Source organism: Polyodon spathula, unplaced genomic scaffold, assembly GCF_017654505.1.
Source record: "Polyodon spathula isolate WHYD16114869_AA unplaced genomic scaffold, ASM1765450v1 scaffolds_1880, whole genome shotgun sequence".
NCBI classification, from domain to species: domain Eukaryota; kingdom Metazoa; phylum Chordata; class Actinopteri; order Acipenseriformes; family Polyodontidae; genus Polyodon; species Polyodon spathula.
The window spans coordinates 1-21,500 of record NW_024473355.1 but is presented as its reverse complement, the minus strand read 5'-3'; the positions used below and the strand labels follow the sequence as shown (position 1 = coordinate 21,500).

Sequence of the window (21,500 nt, the reverse complement as noted above, 5' to 3'; positions counted from 1 at the left end):
TAAACATAGTTCACCAACACATATATTACGAGTTTAAAATGCTTGGTTCCAAAATGTGTCACTCTTGGAAATAAAATTATGCAGGGTTTGAGGCACCTGGTGTGAGGGGCATTATTATTATTATTATTATTATTATTATTATTATTATTATTATTATTATTATTATAAACCCACAAACCCATCCCTATTTCTCAAGGTTATCCTTCACGATTTGAGTAAATTCGCTCATCAATTGTAACCAATTGTTTATTACCCATGTCTATTCATTTATTACATTGCTGGTCACGGTCCTGTTCTTTCATTAGCGTATTTCTTAAACCACGGTGGCGAGTTGCTGTGATCCCCTTTCCCCTTTTCGATTCGGAGGGATTTGGGGTGACACTGATGTAGATGTTTCCCGGTTTTATTATTCTTCTCGGATACAGTATGGAAGTTATTTTGAAATTTCGCCATTGTTTGTCACAGACTACTGAACTTATAAATATCCAATCGCAGCCGGTTTGATTGAGATCAGTAGATTGAATGGGACGTTATCAAACAAAAAATCATCCCATAATCATGGGCCAGTAGGTACCTCCTAACCCCTAAATCTCCCTCTACCCCTAAACCTAATGCCTACACCTAACCTAATGTCAACCCCTAACCCTAACTGTGTTACTAAGTGGGTCAGTTGCAATGAACTTGCAGAGTTAGTACGGAGCTGCGTACCAGGTTGCGTACCAGCTAGTACGGGACTATCTCGGGATCAACCCCAGCTGTGTACTAACTTAATACCAATGGCAACGAAAAAAGAAGCGGAACTAATTTTGGGGGCTAGCGAATCTCCAGCTCCAGTACGATACTAAGGATTGTGGTTTGTTTTTGGTGCGTTTCCAGACGGTAACTGAAGAGTGCTGGGACTCAAAAGCTGAACGACTGTTACAAATTATGTTTTAAAAAGTGTGGTTTTTCGTAAAGGCTGTTTTTTTTTTTTTTTTTTTTTTTTTTTTAAACGAAACCTAAACATCTTAAATATTTGATTTGTTTTTATTTATTCATGCTTAAGTTTTAAACTGGAAGGGTATATTTACGCACAACAAATACACAGGCTGAACTGCCCCTTGGGGGATTTATTTATTTATTATCAACCCCCCCGCAACACAGACACTCTTGACATTGAATACAATATTGATTTATTTAAAAAAAAAAGCATAATTTGACACAAGTATACATTTATCCTGGTATATATAACTTAAAATATATATTACTCATATATTAAATATTGCAATTCCGTTCCACGCGGGTAATACATAATTACTGCACGGCTTTAAATATATTCTCAATTGTTTCATGGTGTTTGTAATAAATCATTTCAACCGTAATTGTAATATTTTGCCTCTGGATCATTTTTTCCGTTGTGGAGGTGATTGGGGGAGCAGGAGTCTCGTTTTCCGTATTGTTATAATGTCACGAAACTCACTCCAGCGCCACACGAATATATTGCAATGCCAGCAGTGATATCCCTTATATAAAATAATAATGCTGTGCAATATGTCTTTCCTCTGTAAACACAGGTACGCGGTATGGATCTGTGATTATGAATTGTTCAGTTACAAAAGTTGTCAATACATTTTGGGATGTTTTCACATTTGTTCGGCTTAGTACGGTAATATAAACCGTTAGTCTACAGAGAGGTTTAGACTAACCCAGTCTCGTACTTAATATCCTCCAGAGGGCAGCAGCAGTTATTTTGGGTTCGTTGCAATCGAGATCGTTTTTAGTGGGCAGCTGGGGGCTGCCTTGCGCCGCCAAGTTCGTTGCAATTGGTATTAACCTGCGTACTAGTTCAGCCCGGAGCTGTACGAACCGCGGGATTGCTGCGGGGTTAGCACGCTGCTTTCAGCTCGTTGCAATTGAAATGCTTACTATTATTTCAACACTGCTTTTAGCGCCCTCTAGCGGCTACTACATCCACGTCCATTAAAGCGCATGATCCGGACAGACTCTACCTGTTGGGAGGCTATAGGTACATACTGACCAGTTCCTATAGGATGGTTTTTGCTTGATAACGTCCCATTGAATCGACTGATTCCAGTCAGATCAGGTGCCAGCCCGACTGAATATTTAATGCAATGCTGACGCAGAGGCGTCTCTTCTGCTCCTTGTAATCCGGACCTGTTCCGTCAACAGCAGCGTGTGTCCAGCAGCGCCGGTCCCTTAAAAAAACAAATTGCAACCAGTAAAGTCAGATTACAAAACTTTACAGTGGCGGTAGTTATAATGGCACAGATACTAAACATGACTACAAGGGAAATGCAAGGTTAGCCTTCATATATTATCATTTTTGTGACGGCATGTGTATTAAAAAGGCACGTTTAATTTGAATACTTCATTTTTCATTTTAAAAGCAATCTTGTACTGGTATTTTACTCCAACTGACACATCACAATGTAACGACCGATCAATCTTAATATGCCAAGATGCGACGTTTTAAAATCATCAAAATCTCCATTCAGTAGAGATAAATACAACGTATCTTGCCCTGTGTGAAGTCCCTGTGCCCTGATCCCGGTACCGCGCTGAGCTCGGTGTTCCGTTTGGACTGAGCCTCGTTTCTGGATCTGTTTAATACCCACATTGCATAGGATTGATTTTAATTAACACTACTAAAAATAACACATTAATAACTATACCACGGCCCTGTATAAATAACTACAGCGCTAAAGTCAGAAAAAAAAATTAAATGATAACGATTTTTTTTTCCATCTTATGTATTAATACATACCTTCATGAAGTCGAATCAATTCCTCGTCGGTGAGACACAAAGTAAATCTGTCAATTCCGTCTGTCGCCTCCACTTGTTTCCAGCAGGTGGCCATCTCCGTGCGCTCTCTCTCTCTCTCTGATGAAATAATCATAAAAAATAATAAAAAATCGGGTAAAAATCAATAAAAACCGAAGTTCGGAGAGACTGTGCTAATGTTATTAAATGTTTAAGTAAAACAACTGTAAAAAAAACTTTAAGGTAATTGGTATGCAGGGAACTTATTTCAGTATTATTCGTGTTAGAAGTGTTTGTTTTGTAGTTTTAGGTGTGCATGGTAATATATTTGAAGAAATTTCAGTAGAGTCCAGTAATAGTATGAATGTCAGAGAGAGGCGGTGGTAATGTGGGGAGAACGGCAGAGTCTGTACAACACAAACACGTCAAATGCATTTTAAACACACAGGAATATGAAGATTGATATTATGAGCGGTCTGTTTTGTATTTGATGTGTGCGTGATAAATAAACGAAATTATAAACAATTATAGAGAATTTGTCTGCTACTGGCAGTACAGATGTGATTGTGATAAAGCGGATTTCTGTTTAGTTTGTAAGCAGTAGGACTGATCCTGGCTCAATTTGCATGGACTTGCTGATAACCCCCTCCATCGCCGGGACTTTTAGCAAATACAGCAGAAGCAATTCGGCGATTCTGTTTAGTTCACTTAGTGTTACCACAGTCTATGGTTAAAGCGTGTGAAAGCAATAAATAAATATTTACCTGAAATAGATTCTGTGTATTCAATATAAGTGTGTGGATGGCTTGCTATTCAATTATTGATTGTTTGTATGGAAGATATTTAGAGCAGAGCTTCCCAACCACACTTGTCATCTGATTTTCAATCCAACTGACCTCTCAGTTACTTAATAACTAATAATAAGCTTAATTAGGCTTTTTTTTTAATTGTTTTCTGCTCTTAAACAGTTGTAGATGCCAGCTTAACTATAAATGTTATCTTACTTGAAATCTGCAACTCTTTACCTCAACCTGCAGGGGTGAATTAATACTTCTGGAGATATAAAAACAAGGTGTCTTGACATTTTGAAATATGAAACCAGACTGGGGAACAGGCTGGATCTTTGAAATTAGGTTGCTGTTATGTTTGTTTGTTTTAAATGGGAGTGACTATCCTGAATGGGTGTGCTTCCACCCATCACACAGTATAGCATGTAACATTTGAGCTGGCTTATTGTCAGTGCTTTTCAGACCAGGGAGGAGAGCACTGCTCTGAATGGTAATGTACTGACTTATCAGATGTATTTGTTTATATGCACATTGAGAAAGTATCTAATGGAAAACAAGTAAAGTTTTTCTATGTGATATATATCTAGTTTAATATAAATTAAACCATTGTAAAATACTTGCAGGTCATTGTGATGTGGGGAACGTATTTCAGTGTTATTCATTTTATAAGGGTTTGTCCTGCAGTTCTGTATTTTTGATGTGCATGTTAATATATGTGATGAAAATTCAGTAGCATCCCTGTTAGGTCAGGTTAGTAAAACAGTACAACAGAGGTGGTGCTAATGTAGGGAGAGCTGCAGAGTCTGTACAACACAAACACGTCAAATGCATTTTAAAAACACAGGAATATGAAGATTGATATTATGAGCGGTCTGTTTTGTATTTGATGTGTGTGTGATAAATAAACGAAATATTCTTTACAAATAATAGCAACATTTCATGAGGTGCGGGTCTTTATATGAAGCGGTTTACTAGATTCTATTAGACTCCTTATAATCTTTCTGATCAAGATCAAAGAGATCAGAGTTAATAAACTGCTCTGAATACAATAGAGGGCTTCTGCTAATGTTGTTATTTGTATAAGGCGAAAAAATCTGGAATTCATTTGAATGAAATCAAATATGTAAGATCATGTGACCGGGTGAGAGCGGTACTGGTGCACAGGTGTGTGTCTCTGTGTGTGTGAGGAATATTGGGCTGGCAGAGAGTGGGTTAATTTTATCCCTGTCAGGAACATGTGGGAATGTGGCTGGAGCCTTAATTGAATAAACGATGATTAATGAGCCTCCAGGCACAGGTGTATAAAAAGGGTGATCACACAGGTGCTAATGTGAGAGTCCATGCTGGAGATGGAGATTGCGATTGCTGGGCTGTCTACTTGACCTGAAACCGCAGGCTATGCAAAGCGTGTTTTGTTTAAATGTTTGTTTTGGCCACCCTGCCTGTTTATTTTGTCATGGTGGTTTTTGTTTGTTGTTTTTGGTTCTTTCACGCATTAACATTTTGAACTGCAGCCTCTTGTCTCCGAGTCTCTCTCCCTGCTGGTAACAGCTCGGGCAGCGACACGACCCCGTCACAGACCATCAAAGGGCTTCTAGTGTGCAAGCTCTGGAATTGACTCCAGCACACTTTGCATAGCCCAGCTGCTAACCCTGCTTCAGCCTGGCTGATGGGGAACAATTCAAATCTCTATGGGTCAGCCAACTGGCTCAAACAAATCAGATGTTTTCACTGCTGTGAAAGTGAAGCGTTTAACCCCTTCATTGCTGGCTCTTTATGCAAATACCGCAGAAGCAATTCAATTGTCGTTTAGTCAATTGAAAGGACTGACAGTCTTAGTCTTAGTGGCGAGCTGCTCAACGCCTATATGAAATTTATTACAAACCCATTGCGTTCAATTCCAGCTGTCCTTATAGGTCGGCACGCTTCTCAGCACTTCATGGCAGGGCGTTTTAAGTAAATGCAGTGGATGCAACTGAAGAATTATGTTTAGTGTTTTGAAAAAAGGATTTTTGGTTAAAAACAAATGTGAGGAAGTGATTAGAAAATACTCGGCTGAAATTGATTCTAAAAGTTTAATTACACACTCCTACCCTTGCCTAGACGCTTAAAATGGATTTGTCTGTAATCCGATATATATTTTATAAAAATGTTTTTGAACCTGAATGGGTCTTGTGATGGAGAGCGTTGCCAAGGAGACTCGGAGACCAGGGACGCTGCCGTTAAGCCCTACTGTGCATTTATTTACAACACGATCACAAAATACAAATGCTTACAGAAACCAGCACCGTTCGGTCACCATGCCCTAAACTAACACCCTGTGATCGCCCTCCCTGTTCACCTGCGGCTGGAGCTTTAATTAATCGTCATCATTTCTTCAGTTTATGGCTCCAGCCACACCCTCGTGGGTTTTTGCAGGGAGGAATTTACTCTCTAATTAATTAATTCTCTACTCTGCACAGAATGCTCTCTTCTCATGGTAGGGAGTTATATCATTATTGAAAGTTCAAATGGCTAAAAAAAGAGACTAAACCACACATGAGGGAAAAGTTTAAATGAGCACAAAACAAAGGCAAGCAGAGCATTTTGGGAAGCCCTTGCTCTGGCTGGGATCGCACTGGGCTGGAAACGAGCCCCTCCAGGGTGTGTGTTTGTTCTGATTAGTGATCATGCTTCTCTGGGGTATTGCTTGTGGAATTGCTAATCACATAGACACTGATGGGTTGACATTTCCATGTTCCAGTGATACAGGTGTGCGTTTCTCGACTACAGACCTTTCAGCGCATCACTCTGCATCTCCCAGACCATCTCAGCACCAAAGACTCTGTGTGCCTGTCTGCTGGTCACTCTGCTTGACCGCTCGCTCGCTGGGATGGAGAAGAGCCTGGTGGTCACCCTTCTGCTCACAGGTAGGGCCCTCTTCGCATGGTTGGCCTCTCTCTTCTATGGGAGCCCACTCTGTCATGTTAGGCTGTGAGAAGAACAGCGAATATATCTCTATATTTAATTACAAACCGCCGCCATTATAATGCTCGCTACTAATAAGCGTTTCAACCCCCGCAGTCTTTACAAGAAACTCGTCCATTTCCTTTGCTGTCTTTGCAGTTGTCCAGATAGAAGATTTTTTTTTCCAACTTATTCCCCACACTTTTGACATTTTCTTTATCCACACACCACAGGTAAACCCAGAAGGCAAGTACTTTTTTCCTATTTGTACTCAGTTTGCGATGATATAATAAATGTTCCCTCTTGCTGCAGGAGAGTGCACACATTGGGATCATTAGAAGACGTGCGTTTTTACTCCTGGGAGCGCACACAAGACAATACCGAGAGATGTGTTGCCCAGTTCATTTTAACAATCCACAATCTATAACATTGGCATTGAATGTGTCCAACAAGAAATGGTTTAATACGGTTTCCCTACAAACACGATGTTCCGCCCTGTACATTTTAAACGCCAAGCCTCCGCTTGTTCTCACCACCAGTCCTGCTTACTCTCAGGCTCGGCACAGCAGTTGAACTCAGAGGGGCAGAGGCAGGCAGGCAGGCAGGCAGGCTTCGTTTTTAAGGTCCAACACAACCTCTGAGCTTCAAAGGCGCTCTGAGCGGCTAACCAGATCCAAAGAAAAGACATTTCAATTTGATGCGATTCTGTTTAATTTCTGACAGTGTTAGCTGACTGCAGAATTCTAAAAAAGCTTAATATCTTAGTGGCGTGAAAGTTGGGTGAAATTAATTTGTGAAAGCTGTTGACCCTGAAGCGATTTGATCTCAGCGCAGGTGAAACAGGGAACGCGTCCCGCCACTGGATTCTTGGCCCACGCCCGTGTTTGCAGGACAGAGTCGGACGCTCTGCCTGGGACACGCTGCTGGCTGTGTTTCGTTTACTGTGAGTCGTAGCTGAGGGTTGGTCAGCTGCGGTTCCTAGCCCGGCTGAGAGCTGGGACCAAACAGGTCACGGCTACTGTGAGGGCAAAGATACCTTATTGGAGCTTTATGGTAACAAACGTGGAACCGGAAGCGGGGTTTGACGCTTCATTTGCTGAAAAGGATCCGGGATTAGTTTAGGGCTTTTTAAATCTCATTCGAAGTACAGCGAGCAGGGGTGTGTCAGCGGGACTTCAACTGTACTGTTTGTCAACACTGTTTTTCAGGGCTCTGTGAAGACGTTTCCTGCCAGACCAGAACTTACTTTGTAGTGCAAACTAGCAAGAACTGGACTGAAGCTCGTAGATACTGCAGAGAGAAGTACACAGACCTGGTGACTGTGCGCAGTCTGGAAGAAAACAAGCAGATTCAGTTTGTGGCTTTGGCTGTATCGGGAATCAACCAGTCCTGGCTCGGGCTGCATCGGGACAGTGAGAACTGGCAGTGGTCCAATGGAGATGCTGTCAGCTACACTAACTGGACGGCTGGTAGTGGGGCACTCTACTGTGCTACAGCCGATGCAGGAGGCAGCTGGGGCCAGTCAGTCTGTCATGATCAGAAACCTTTCCTGTGTTACAACGGTAAAGTGCGATTTCATTTCTGTAATGACAGCAAGGTCAAATCCAAATTAACATCTGCATATTATTATAATTATGACGTTTAAAATGAGAAAAAATTCAAATCTTATCAACTGAAAAATCTTAAATGTTTCATTGTGGGTATTATTAACAATGAGGTTTTCTAAATTGTTGTGATTTCATTCCTTTCCAGTCTTAGCTGCAGTTCTAGGCTGTGCGCTGCGCTTTCTCCTTTAGTAGTTACAGTAGCTAAATTAACAAGTGTTTCAGAGCAGACTCCCTGTCCACAATTCAGCAGAAGACACAAGCTACCACAGCTCACAGCCTCTTCCATCTCTACAGAAACCAGCCACTCCAGTGAGAGAGATCACAGTGTAGCTATCCTGCTTCCCCTCTCCTCCACAGCTCACAGCCTCTTCCATCTCTACAGAAACCAGCCACTCCAGTGAGAGCGATCACAGTGTAGCTATCCTGCTTCCCCTCTCCTCCACAGCTCACAGCCTCTTCCATCTCTACAGAAACCAGCCACTCTAGTGAGAGAGATCACAGTGTAGCTATCCTGCTTCCCCTCTCCTCCACAGCTCACAGCCTCTTTCATCTCTACAGAAACCAGCAACATCACTGAGAGATACACTCTGATCAGCACAGTGAAAACCTGGGCTGAAGCTCGACAGTACTGTAGAGAACACCACACCGACCTGGTCAGTATAAAGAGCGCCAGTGAAAATGAAGAAATAAAGAAGAAAGCGCCGACCAGTCCCTTCTGGATCGGCCTGTTCAATGATCCCTGGAAGTGGACTGACGGGGGGACCTCAACATTTCAAAACTGGGGCGTTAGTGAACCAGACAACGTGTTGGGCAAAGAGAATTGCGTTTTAATGTATTCCCTTAACAATGGTAAATGGGAGGATTGGCCTTGCAGCTTTGAGTTCTGCTTCATTTGCTATGAAGGTAAGGATCTCTGTTCATTCTGGCTTCTCTCAGCGTTCAGGTCCAGTTTAATATACAGCATTGTAGGATGCATCATTATAGATAATGCATGAGAAAACAGATGTGAGGACGTGAATTTAACAATGCAAAAAAAAGAATCGCTACAGTAATTGTTCATTATAGAATCACTGAAGAAGATGCTTAATGAATAAGTATTGTCTTCTTTCCTTTTGCTATTGAGGGGACTTGATTAAAGTCCTTAACATCTTCAAGGAGGTGACAGTTAACCCAAATCAATGCTTTAAGCACAGCACAGAAGCCAGGACCAGTGGATGCAGCTGGAAATTAATTTGATTTAGGACAGAGGGAAGGAGACCCTTCACACAGGGAGTGGATACCCAATGGGAATCTCCAGACCAAGTCATTTGAGTCAGTTCTGTCTCTGTAGACTCAGTTTTTTTTTTTTGTTTTTTTTTTTTTTTTTTTTTACAGAATATAACCCAACAACTTCAGCACCACAAACTGTACCACTGAGCTGTTTAAAACAGCCATGTCCATCAGGCCAGGACTGCATTGCAGATAGCTGTGCCGACCCTTGCCACCAATACAAAGTACTGGATGAACCGTGGCGTTCCACTCATTTTCCAGTCGCTGTGCCGTCTGATCCAAAATGTGATCGTGATCTGAAAGGATGGTATCGTTTTTTAGCGGATGAAAGTGCGAGAATGCCAGAAGCATGCGTTCCAGTGTACAGATGTGGAACTGATGCGCCCATGTGGCTCAATGGCTCTCACCCACTGGAAAGAGATGGCATAGTTATTCGCCAGTCTTGTGGTCAGTGGAATTCAAAGTGCTGCTATTTTAAAACCACAATTCATGTCAAGGCATGTCCGGGCAACTACCACGTTTACAAATTTCAAGGAACTCCTGGGTGCAACCTAGCTTACTGCACAGGTACAGTGTTTTATATTGCTGATGTATTGCTTATAAATGAAAAAGAACATTGTATGCTACGTCTTTTAGCACTTGTGGTTCAGTTTTATTCAGGGTGCATTGTCCGTTTTAGACAGAGCACTCAAAAAAACACAATAACAAATACAACAGATGTTTTTTTTTTTTTTTTTTTTTTTTTACAGAAATTAAATAAAATTCCTCTCAGGTCTGATTTGACAATTTACAAAATATAACCCCTTAATACCAGATCTGGCGTTCAGAAATCTTTTACACAAGGTTCCCTGGTTCTAACAGGGGCTGTTGGAGGGCGGGGTCTATATTTTCCGTCACACACCCCTATTAGAATCCCTGCATTCAGCAATATCTGCTTGCTGTCAGTTGTCCCTCACAGTGATTCCGTTACTAATCATGCCTCTTGGGTATAAGTTTTGCATTACAGTTATTCAAAAGTACTTGTTTTCTTACAGAATCAAATTTCACCACCAAAGCACTGGAATCTACCACGGAACGATCCACCGATACCACGGAACGATCCACCGATACCACAGAACGATCCACCGATACCACAGAACGATCCACCGATACCACAGAACGACCAACTGAAACCCAGACCTCTCCAGAACCAGGTATCATGTCTTCATACCTTTCTATAAATTCGTGGTCCCCACTTTGATAAATACAAAGCAAATGTATGTAATAATTTACATACCGCCAAGAAAAACCTTGTGTGTAACGAATTGCTATCTTAGCCCACTGAATTCACTGGAAAGGTAATGGGCTGATCCAAACTGCAAAGCAGAAGGTTCAAGCTTCACGCCATTCAACTAACGAGCCAGCGCTTTACTCGAGAGGTAAGCACAGGTGCTATGCTGATGTCAGTATTAACTTGTCAGACGCTAGGAGGAGATCCATTACACATGGCACTAAATTCACTTCACAGGGCAAAGTGTAACGCACCCGTTTTCAGCAATGTACCCTCCATCAGAATTGGTCTCTCTGAGTCATGTAACAACTACACTTCGAAATCTGAGTGTCATCTTGTTCAGAAATGCACGCCGTGAATAAGATTCTTAACATACAGTGCCTGCACCCTTTCTAACCCATGCTGTGTGAATGGCTCTGTTTCTCTGCACAGGGAAAGGCAGGCGGCAGGTTGTGAGGATTGAGATAAAGGCACCAGAGGGACAGGACCCTGAAGACCCAAAGATCAGAGATGCCATTTTAGCTGAGGTAGTGTACGTTGGTGCTTCCACGCTGCTGTTGTGTGTCTGTTCACTTTGACAGTTTCCACACGCTCGCTGGACAGGTGCTCCATTAAAAAGGGGTCACTGTCTTGAGAACAAGTTGAAATACAAGATGGCATGTACTTTACCATGCATCTCCACTAGACAGATCAATGACCATGTTATACAAATTCCTTAATTGCCATTAAGCGGTTTTATTTTTAATTAGCAGGCCAGGTATCATTTTCAGCATCATTAAGTAAAACGAGGGTGGTTTTCCCAGCTCTGAAATGTGTGCAGCTCTCATGAGGTGAGCTTTACTGGGGTTGCTATGAAGGGCTGAGAGCCTGGCTGCTCTGAAATTCCTCTTGTGGATCCCAGCTCTCCTCCTGTTCTTGTAACATGGAGTATGGTGCTTGTTTCAGCTTCAAGAGCACTTCTCCAAGGACACCCCGAAGGAAGGCATGACGCTGCGCTGGATAAAGAAGGACGGGAAGATTTTCCACAAGCTGGAGGAGAAGGAGGAGGAGGAGACGGAGACGTGCTCCAAACCCTGAGATAGCGCAGCCTGGCCAGCACCCCAATTTCATTGGCTTTAGACTAGACCTGCTTTTAAGAGATATTTTACACCTGCATTGTCTGAGTGATTCTTTCGTATATCTGTTTGATATGACAGTAGTATTCTCTACCGTTCTCTATTTCAGTTACTGCTCAGATGCCTCCAGAACTATCCAACCTTCAATGGAGCTGAATTTACAATGACTGAAATAAACCCAAATTCAGTGACAAAAGATTTGACAAAGTCTTTCTCGGTGTCATCAAAATACGAAAAATGCGTCATGGCATTTAGACATGACAGATACATACCCCCACCCCCCCTAGTGGCCATTTCAAACAACTTCAGCACTAATTCATTCAGCTTTCAAGAGTCTAATCGTGAGCAGCTGCCTCTGTGTTTGACAAAGGACATTGGTTCAGTAAGCCTGGTAAAGAACGATCGAAGCAGAAACAGCAAAAGAGGATTCTATAAAACTAATGCAATAGGAAAGAACAGTATATTTATTATTACAACAGTCGGCACCGCCTATAATCGGGGTTTCTACTTAAATGGGCCATAACTCTGAGAGACGATTTTTTTGCTAATGCTATGTATATCGTTTAATTGGGACGTCGCTTCGCTGAATGGGGATACAGTCTTTTCAAAAGATGAACGGAGGTCGCTTTTCAGAGCAGGACAGGTTCGCGTAGCACGCCGGTATGTGATTGCCCTGCGACTTGCGTAAACTGCGCTGAGCTCTTGAAGGGGCTGCTGGGGTCTCCTGCGGTGTCTCAGGAAGCTGCCTCGCCTTGAGATAACATGTGATTGAATTATTTTTCATTTCATGTAAAGAAACAAACAAAACAAAAAAAACAGCGATTTAATTATGTTTAGGAATAAAAAATAAAAAAAACCGTTGACTCGTATTCTGAACGATGTGTTGAACGTTTATTCAATGATTCGTTTTCTTTTCACTTAGAAGTAAATCAAATGCTTCTCGTTTAATCATTCACGATACTTTTGCATCTCCAGAGGCGCCCCGATAAAGCGGCGCAGACTGTATTATTATTATTATTACATTAACGGTAATAAGACTCCTATTGCACAGCAATTTCATCCATCCAGGTTGTCTAGGTAACAAGCTCAGGTGTGTCTTATTATTAAACTCACAGTGAAGCCAGGTCTGGATCACACTGCTGTGCAACGGGAGTCTTATTTCTACCTTTTATTATTATTATTATTATTATTATTATTATTATTATTATTATTATATTATTATTATTATTATTATTATCGTGAAATGTTCCGAGCAGAAAGCGAGGGCGACTAACACATAACGAGAAGGGAAACATTTAATAGAACTTCAATTGTTTTAAATAGTACATTTAAACAGCATCTTAGAGAGGTTTACACGACATGGCTATTATGAAATACAGTATAATGAGAGGACAAACATTTCATATAGCAGATTAATGAGGTAGAAATATACTTGCATTATTTATTAAATTAATGGAAACCAAGTAATCTCATTATTATTATTATTATTATTATTATTATTATTATTATTATTATTATTATTAATCATCATTGTTCATTTCTGTTTTCTTGGACCTGCTCTTAGTTATATTCTGTTATTAGTGGTTTATTATAGAAATTAGTAAAATAAGTTTGATCAGAAAACTTGTTTCTGTGTGTTTTTTTTTAGTTTTTTCCCCGACGTGTTTTTTTCTTAATGATCCAATTAGAATCTGAATTATTTCCGAATATTGAATCCAAAGTGATAATGGCTCCTCCTGCCGAGCGTGCAACACCTTTTAAATTCAGCAATGAACTCGGGGTACTTCAGTTGATCTGGTTGAATAGGGATCATCTGAGCTAAATGCACAGTCTTGTGAACTGCACATCATCTATACCATATCACACATGAGCACCAGTCTTCTATGAGCAACTCTGGCTTAAGGAAAACAGAGAACTTTTCCAAATGCCTACACACGAAAACCTCAGAAGAATGCGCCGGTGACCGTAAGGATCTCGCTGGAAAGAAGGTACAATTTATGTGCAAGTGCTGTCGAGTAACCACTGAACCACTGACAGAAAAAAACGTCCCAAGCACTTTGGAAAGTGACCGAAATCAATCATTTCATACAGTAAGTAAAAAGCGAAAACCAGGAAGAAAAAAAAAAAGAAATATTTTCACACTGAAAAACAGAAGCCCTATTTATATTGTTAATGAATTATATATATATATATATATATATATATATATATATATATATATATATATATATATATATATATATATATATATATATAAGGATCTCGCTGGAAAGAAGGTACAATTTATGTGCAAGTACTGTCGAGTAACCACTGAACCACTGACAGAAAAAAACGTCCCAAGCACTTTGGAAAGTGAACAAATCCAATAATTTCATACAGTACACTGTATAAAAAAAAAAGATTTTACGGTAAAAACCGGCAGCTAGGTTGCCAGCAATATACCGTATAAAAAGCAGTGTCACAGTACATCATATTACGGTAGCACTATATTGATAACCGCCATCTGTACAGTAAAAAAATGCTATCTGGTGAGCGAATTACCGTATAAATAATATTATTACAGTATCTGTTTTTACTATTTTTAATGTAAAAAAACGTTTTTTTTTAAAGGAAATCGTCTCTAAAAAAGAGACATATTTTCTTGTTTTGTTTTTGTTTTTTTTTTAGTATGAAGGTAAATTGTCATTTTATGAGAGAAGGCAATTAACCTTCACTGTTTACCAGAATTTTACCAAATTAAATTTCCAGACTTTTTTTTACAGTATATAAAAAAAAAAACGAAAACCCCGAAGAAAAAAAAAAGATTTTAATACTGAAAAACACAAGCCCTATTTATATTGTTAATGAATATATATATATCTTAGAAGACAGCGCCATCTAGTGAATTACCACAAACACAGTACTCTGGCATAAGGCTAACTAGTAGATAACCAAGAGTCATTATCAAATCATTGCACATTATCGTTACACATTTGACATATTATATATAAAACATGTCTATTCTATATAAAAGAAGACACGCGAATTAACCTGTAAGTGTTCGTAAATTTAATTTTCTTGTGGCGCCAACAACCAAAACTCAAAATCACTCAGCAAGACTACAAATTAATAGATGAAACCGCTATATTTTTTAATATTAAACGATCCAGTACCGTCAGCCAATCAGCTTTTGACTTTTTGACTGGATGTATTTTTAATTGGACGTTAAATACTAAACAAAATTAACAAATTCATTTTATTATTCCCCCCCCACCACCAAAAGCAGCCAATCAGTACTCTGCATCGGCGAAAGCAACCAATCGTGTAGCTGCAAGCCGCGGCGAGCCAATCACAGCCCGTTCCAGCAGCGCGCCCGGTGGAGCAATGCCGCTGCATTCATACACAGATTGAGCAGAGCAAGGCTTCGGCTGAAGGGAGAAGCGCGGCGGGGTGGGAGGCTTTCAGAGCGGGGTTTAATGAGAGATTGGCTCGGTGGTTCAGACTCCATCGTACACGGACTGTTCAGTAATCGCTGCCTTCATTCCTCAGGCAACGTGCCCATTATAAATAGAGGTTTAAACCCCCCCCTAACAAGTTAATACACAATAAAAACAGATTTACTGAATAAAAATGCGTTGTTTTTCTGTCATCCAGGCTCTTTATTTAGAAAGACTCTTTTCTTAGACGGTCTTTACTCGGCGGAAAGGCACCCGGCGAGTCAGTACAATCTAGGCTTTTAAATCTGGGTGTTTATTGTAAAGAAAACAAGGGTACAAATCGTTTTCTAATTGCGACAGTGCCCTCTCGATGGCGGCTCTACCGTGTGGCGGCTGACCTTGACTTTCGTTATCGCCTTCGGCTCGTCGTCGACGGGCACTATCGCTTCATTACTAAATACATAAATAATAATAATAATAATAAACCGAAATAAAGACTTACCTCAGGCAGATTAGAGATTAATATTTTTACCTCAGAAAAAAAAATAAAAAGCCGTTGGCGCCTCTCGAGCCTCTGAGGCAGAAGAGGCGAGCGCGAGCTGGAGTCGGAGAAGGTGAACACTGGGCTCAATGTTATTATTATTATTATTATTATTATTATTATTATTATTATTATTATTATTATTAAAGCTTTATTTATTTTGTTTTTTTGATTAAACACGGATATTTCGAAGTCTAACATGAAATACCGCACTGCTATTGTAGTTCCAGCGTAGTGTTAGAAAGTGGTACGCGTACCAAAATATGACCCGTGTAATGTCAGAAAGTAATACTTTGTCAGATTTCAATCAATTGCTATCTGACGGGCGTTTTGCAGAAGTTTTCTAATGAGCGTTTTGCAGAAGTGATACATGCTTAGCTAACCCTTTCAGGATTAAGCATTTTTCATCCAGTTTCCCTTCAGTTGTAACAAGCTTTCCAGTCCCTGCTGAGGAGAAGCATCCCCACAGCATGATGCTGCCTCCACCATGCCTCACTGTAGGGATGGTGTTGACTGGGAGATGTGCTGTCTTAGGTCTTGGCATTTAGACCAGAAAGTTCCAATTTGATCTCATCTGTCCACAACACCTATTGCCACATTTTTGCAGGATCACTCAGGTGCTTTGTTGCAAACTCCATTCAGGCATTGAGATGGCTTATTCTTAGTAATGGCTTCCTTCTTGCCACCCTGCTATACAGGCTACTTTTGTGAAGTGTTCTGGATATTGTTGACTGAACTCTGTAGCTCTTTCAGAGTTGACGTTGGCCTCGCAGTGGCATCCCTCACCAGTTTCCTCCTTGCCCGGCTGCTCAGTTTGGAGGGACGGCCTGATCTAGGCAGTGTCTGGGTGGTACAATGCACCTTCTATTTCTTGATGATTGAGTAGACTGTGCTCACAGGGATATTCAGAGACTTTGATATTTTTTGTACCCTTCTCCTGATCTGTGCTTTTTCAATGACTTTATCCCTGACTTGCTTTGAATCCTTGGTCTTCATGGTTGAGTCTTTGCTGGAAATTCGCTACCTGACCAAGGAACCTCACAGAGACAGGTGTTTTTATTCTGAAATCATGAGAACCACTAATACTGCACAGAGGCCATTCAGCTAATTGTGTAGCTCGCTAAGGTCACCTGAATTAACTCAGGTTTGCCACAGCAAAGGGTTTGTATACTTATGCAATCATTTTTCCATTTTTATTTCACATTAATTATCTATTTACTTCTTTTTGTTTTAGCTTTGAATGTGTGGAGTAGGTTGTGTATAGAACACATATTAATTCCTACTTCAAAGTGTCATGACTGCAAGCTTTAAAGCAACAAAATGTGAAGAGAGCATCTGAATACTTTTGCAAGGCACTGTGTGTGTGTGTGTGTGTGTGTGTGTGTGTGTGTGTGTGTGTGTGTGTGTGTGTGTGTGTGTATATATATATATATATATATATATATATATACACACACACACATATACATACACTGTATATTATGAACTGAACAATAATAAAGACAATGACATGTATTGTTCAGAATATATCATATCAGACGGTTTATTAAACAATGCAGCGATAACAGTGTTCCAGTTCCCCTCGTGACATTGCTTCTCAGAACTTACAGGGCTTCTGAAAACTCATGCACCACGCACATTGTGTACATGAACTCTTTCATACCCCCTGTATGCAGTCCAGTTCGTGTACACAGTTACATTCCTGTGTTCCCACATTCCCCTCTTTTGATGCTAAGTGACCATAGTAAATGAGTAAATGTATATGCTAAGCTCTTGTGTCACGTTTTAACACAGGTTTCTTTGCGTTACTTGCAGTAATCATCTCACAGTTAAAGCTCCTCTAACTACTATCTCTTCATTGCCATAGCATCCCTTTAGCAGCGCTTTAATGAAGCATTGAAGATAGCAAAATAGTATAAACCATATTTATATGTTTACTGTGTTATAAACCAAAATAAGAAATTGCATCAAAATGAACTTGTAAGGCACATCAAAGCAAGCAATTCTCAGGCACACGTTCATGAAGTGCCTCTTTAATTAGAGTGTATTGACATGGTATTGACGATGCTCACACATCATTAGAGTTATTACATACATTTGCCATGTGCTTCACGTGGCGATCTTTTCAATGCTACGACCCTAGCTGTCACCCTAACCCTAACACAATGGTGAGCTTACATATATCGTGCAAGAAGGTTTCCACATGAAGTCTAATGCCTCTCTGCAGAATAACATTGTCATGTTGTGTAAGCATTACTAGGGGTAGGGTTAGGATTAGAGTTAGGAATAGGGTTCTGTCACGTTGAAGATTTCCACATGAAGTCCATTGTGACTTATATAGCCATAACATTGCAATGATGTGCAAGCACACATTCATTTACTAAGTAAACGCCTATGTCAATACACAGCAATGAGAGACACTTCTAAAGCGTTACCCCGATGCACAGCTCCTATTTCTTCAGTGGTTCTTCCTGGACTTCGATCATCACATTTTCGTACAGCACCCCCTTCCAGGTGCCGCCTTCCTTCAGGAACTCCACTTTCCCGTCGCTCTTGGTCTTCTTGATCTCCGCTGTGAAGGGAATCTCTGCGTCGTCGTCCTTGTAGACGATGAGCTTGGCGGTGATCTTGGTGTTGGGCGGGATGGTGACTTGTGTGCTTCTGTTCTGGGAGACCGTTTTCTCTTTGGTGGACACCGTGCCGTACTCCCCATTGTAACTCACTGTGGATTCAATATTTGCAAAGATAACATCTGCAGATACAGTGGTGGAGAAGCCCCAGGCATGATTCCAGCTGGTGGTTTCAGTGACTTTGACTTCCCAGGTCAAGCTGAAGGTGTGCTGCTGGTTGACACTGCTGTGGTTAACATAGACATCATAGCTCACCACTGACGGCTTATCAGTGAGGTCTGGTACCTTGCCAAAGTTGACCTTGACGATCTCGAAGGTTGGGCTGACGATGTCTCCGATGGTTGTGCTGAACCTGCAGTACTCGTCTGGGCCCTCCTTTGCAGCCTCGATGTTCTGATTCTGTCGACAGATTCTGCTGACAAACCTGCCATTGTCAGCTTGGAGGATGACTTTCCCATCTTCAGTGAAGACGCTGAACTCACAGTATTGGTCAGGGTTTGCCTTGGCCGCCTCGATGTGCTGGATTCCACCTCTGTCAATTCGGCTGAGGTACATGCCCCTTTGGTCCTTCAGCAGGATCTTCCCATTTGGGGTTTTGGAAACCCAGAACTTGCACCAGGCGTCTTTGGTGCTCTTGGCTGCCTCAATGTTGTAGACATTAGATCGGTCGATGCAGCTCCAGAACATGCCGTTGTCAGCCTTGAAAGCAACTCCCTCCTCTACACCAATGTAACTTTCCAGAGGCCCCAAGCTGTTCAGCAGCGGCTGAAAAAAAGGATCACAAAATAACTGAGCCAGCGCATGTGTAACAGTGAGAGTGACTTGCTGAGATTGACATTGGCCTGAGGCTTAAAGAGTTAGTAGCGAGGGTCCGAAAAGTATAGCAGTACACTGTATTTTTCTTTTCATTGTTAACATCCGGACGACGTTTTACACTTAGAACTTTAACCCTTTGCGGTCCTAATGACTAAACGTAAAACAGCATTACAATTTTCCTTTCCAGTCCGATGACCGACATCATCAAAAAGACGCCAAGCGCGGCTCTCTAGTCGTTTTTTTTCTCCGGAAAATGCAGAGAAAACCTTTCAATGGCCGAGTGAGACCGGCAGGAGCTGAATGAAGCCAAAACAAAGGACGTATCTGATCTATAAATGCACCACAGAGAGAGCTGCTTCTGCATCCAGCGCTCAAAGAACACCACAGACATCTGCATAGCTTTTTGAGATGTTACAGTAATAAAATAATGACTCTGATCGCATTATTGAGGAGTTTGGTGATAAAACGAGTGATCAGGAGAGGATTTATCAGCATGCACGTCTATAAAGAGGTATGCAAAAAATACGGCGAACAAGGGGTGGGGCTTGGCTGGAGATGCAGTACTGAGTGTCCTGCTGCGATTCAATGCCTTTTAAACCTGTTTTACTCTGGGTGAGAAAAAAAATAATTAAACAGCGTGTGTAAAATATACGGCGCGTGTGAAAATAAATTGGACCAGACGCACCTCATAAGCGCTGAATAAATGGACTGCAAAGGGTTAAAGTTTGTTTCAAAGCTCTTTTCAAAATGTCTGCTCTAGTGCACTGTTAGTGTCAGCAAACAGTTAGTGTTTGGCATTTGGATGTAATAAATGGTAACGATTTTAAACATGGTCTGGTCTCGTCCTGATAGCGTAACAGTGCAGGTTACTTGACATTTATCCAAACCCACAGTCTCATCAGTGGAAGATATTGGAGTTCAGGAATCTTAACTCGCCAGGCCAGCTTCAGACCTTCACAGACTTTTCAATTAGCACATTAATGCAATGCATCAGAAGCTTACATCCGGGAAACTCATTTGATGTCTAATTCGAGGGCACACAACACCAATGGCTACGCTGATGAATTTCCATTTACTGATCCCAACATTCAAAAGCTACACACATATAACTCAGGCATTATCGTTGGACACAACAATGCAGCCCCTAATTATCAACAGAAATCAGATAGGGATCCGTTTCTGTGACAGAGAATGACTTATAAATCTCCCTCCCAACCTGTGAGGACACTGTGTAAAGGGAACAGAGTGCCCCGGACTGGGTGGCCTGTCAGTTCATTCCCAGGGTTAGGTCGAAGATGGCCAGCTAGAAAGGTGGTGGAGTTATGTTACACCAAGTCATCGCCCCAGAAGGGAAGCGATGTGGCAACCGCAGATTGGAGGAGAAGTGGTTGGACTCGCTAACCAAGGGGGGCGTGACTGACAGTATATAAGGGGACGCAGCGAGGTGATCTCTTCCGGAAGGAGCACTGTGAATTACCGTGAGTGTTTTGTCGTGTATTGCCTGGGATTATTCTTTGTGGTCGCCAGACCAGGATTATAAAAATAAAACCCATTTCTATCGTGAACTTTGTTGTCTGTCTTCTATTTCACAATCACATCACCACTGCACCTGCGCACTGTAAACCACTTTGCCACAGTTGCCTACTGGGAGAAAGCTCTGGTACGGAGATGGTCTGTCATCAGGAGAGGATTCAGGTGGCTTTTCTCACTTGCACTAATGAGAGCCTGTCTTATATATCTTACCTGACTCTGTGTGTGTGTGTGCTGAACTTTGTTCACGCTGCTTTCCTACACTATTAATGTCTTGCTGTGAGTTCCAGTGCTCTTCCAGACACAGAACATGCATCTCTTCTACACAAGGTCAGATGTTCCCCACTTTATCAATCCCTTGTTTCTTTGTATCTGCAGTTGGTTGAGTTTGAAAGCATCCTGCTTCCCTTACAGCTGTGCAGAGCCACAGCGTTCTCAAGAGTGCTGCCAATATACATTCAGAAAAAAAACAAAAAATCTTACCATCTTGAAATCTGTTTCCAATTTCTTATATTGCTTTTACCTGCAAAACAGAAAGACAGTGAGAGGAATTATTGACTGATTGAAAGATCTATGAGGTTTGCTCATCTGAGAGCCAAAATTCTCAACCTTGGGGGTCCAGTGGGCAAAAGACAGAGGCTTGTTACCAGTGGGTTCCAGGTTCAATTCCAGCCATTGAATCCTGGTGTGTGTGTGTGACCTTGAACAAGTCACTTCACCTCCTTGTGCTCCGTCCTCTGGATGAGACACAAAACAAACAACGTCCTACTGGAAATGACTCTGCAGTTGTTGTAAATTCATAGTTCAACCC

At 41.3% G+C, this 21,500-nt stretch overlaps 2 protein-coding genes and 1 long non-coding RNA gene across 4 annotated transcripts; 1 reads left to right on the top strand and 2 right to left on the bottom strand.

Annotated features, from left to right (window-relative positions):
• Positions 1-1,334: 1,334 nt before the first annotated feature.
• Positions 1,335-6,401, bottom strand: LOC121310234. The gene is made up of 3 exons (XR_005948747.1): positions 6,324-6,401; positions 2,765-2,877; positions 1,335-2,195 (listed from the first exon to the last, which is right to left on the bottom strand). It is a non-coding gene; the product is annotated as an uncharacterized LOC121310234 (long non-coding RNA).
• LOC121310232 lies at positions 6,254-12,819 on the top strand. Of its 2 annotated transcripts, XM_041243533.1 has the most exons (7): positions 6,254-6,458; positions 7,704-8,057; positions 8,661-9,005; positions 9,477-9,938; positions 10,406-10,564; positions 11,074-11,168; positions 11,587-12,819. In XM_041243533.1, exons 1-7 carry the CDS (start codon positions 6,422-6,424, stop codon positions 11,716-11,718), a joined length of 1,584 nt encoding a protein of 527 aa, XP_041099467.1. In that variant the 5' UTR covers positions 6,254-6,421; the 3' UTR covers positions 11,719-12,819. The 2 variants fall into 2 exon arrangements, with proteins under 2 accessions (XP_041099467.1, XP_041099468.1); XM_041243534.1 differs by lacking the exon at positions 6,254-6,458 and having other exon boundaries at positions 7,857-8,057; positions 8,636-9,005.
• A 4,412-nt stretch (positions 12,820-17,231) lies between these two features.
• Positions 17,232-21,421, bottom strand: LOC121310237. Its single transcript, XM_041243541.1, has 3 exons — positions 21,337-21,421; positions 21,173-21,212; positions 17,232-19,108 (listed from the first exon to the last, which is right to left on the bottom strand). Exons 2-3 carry the CDS (start codon positions 21,173-21,175, stop codon positions 18,164-18,166), a joined length of 948 nt encoding a protein of 315 aa, XP_041099475.1. The 5' UTR covers positions 21,176-21,212; positions 21,337-21,421; the 3' UTR covers positions 17,232-18,163.
• Positions 21,422-21,500: the final 79 nt, after the last annotated feature.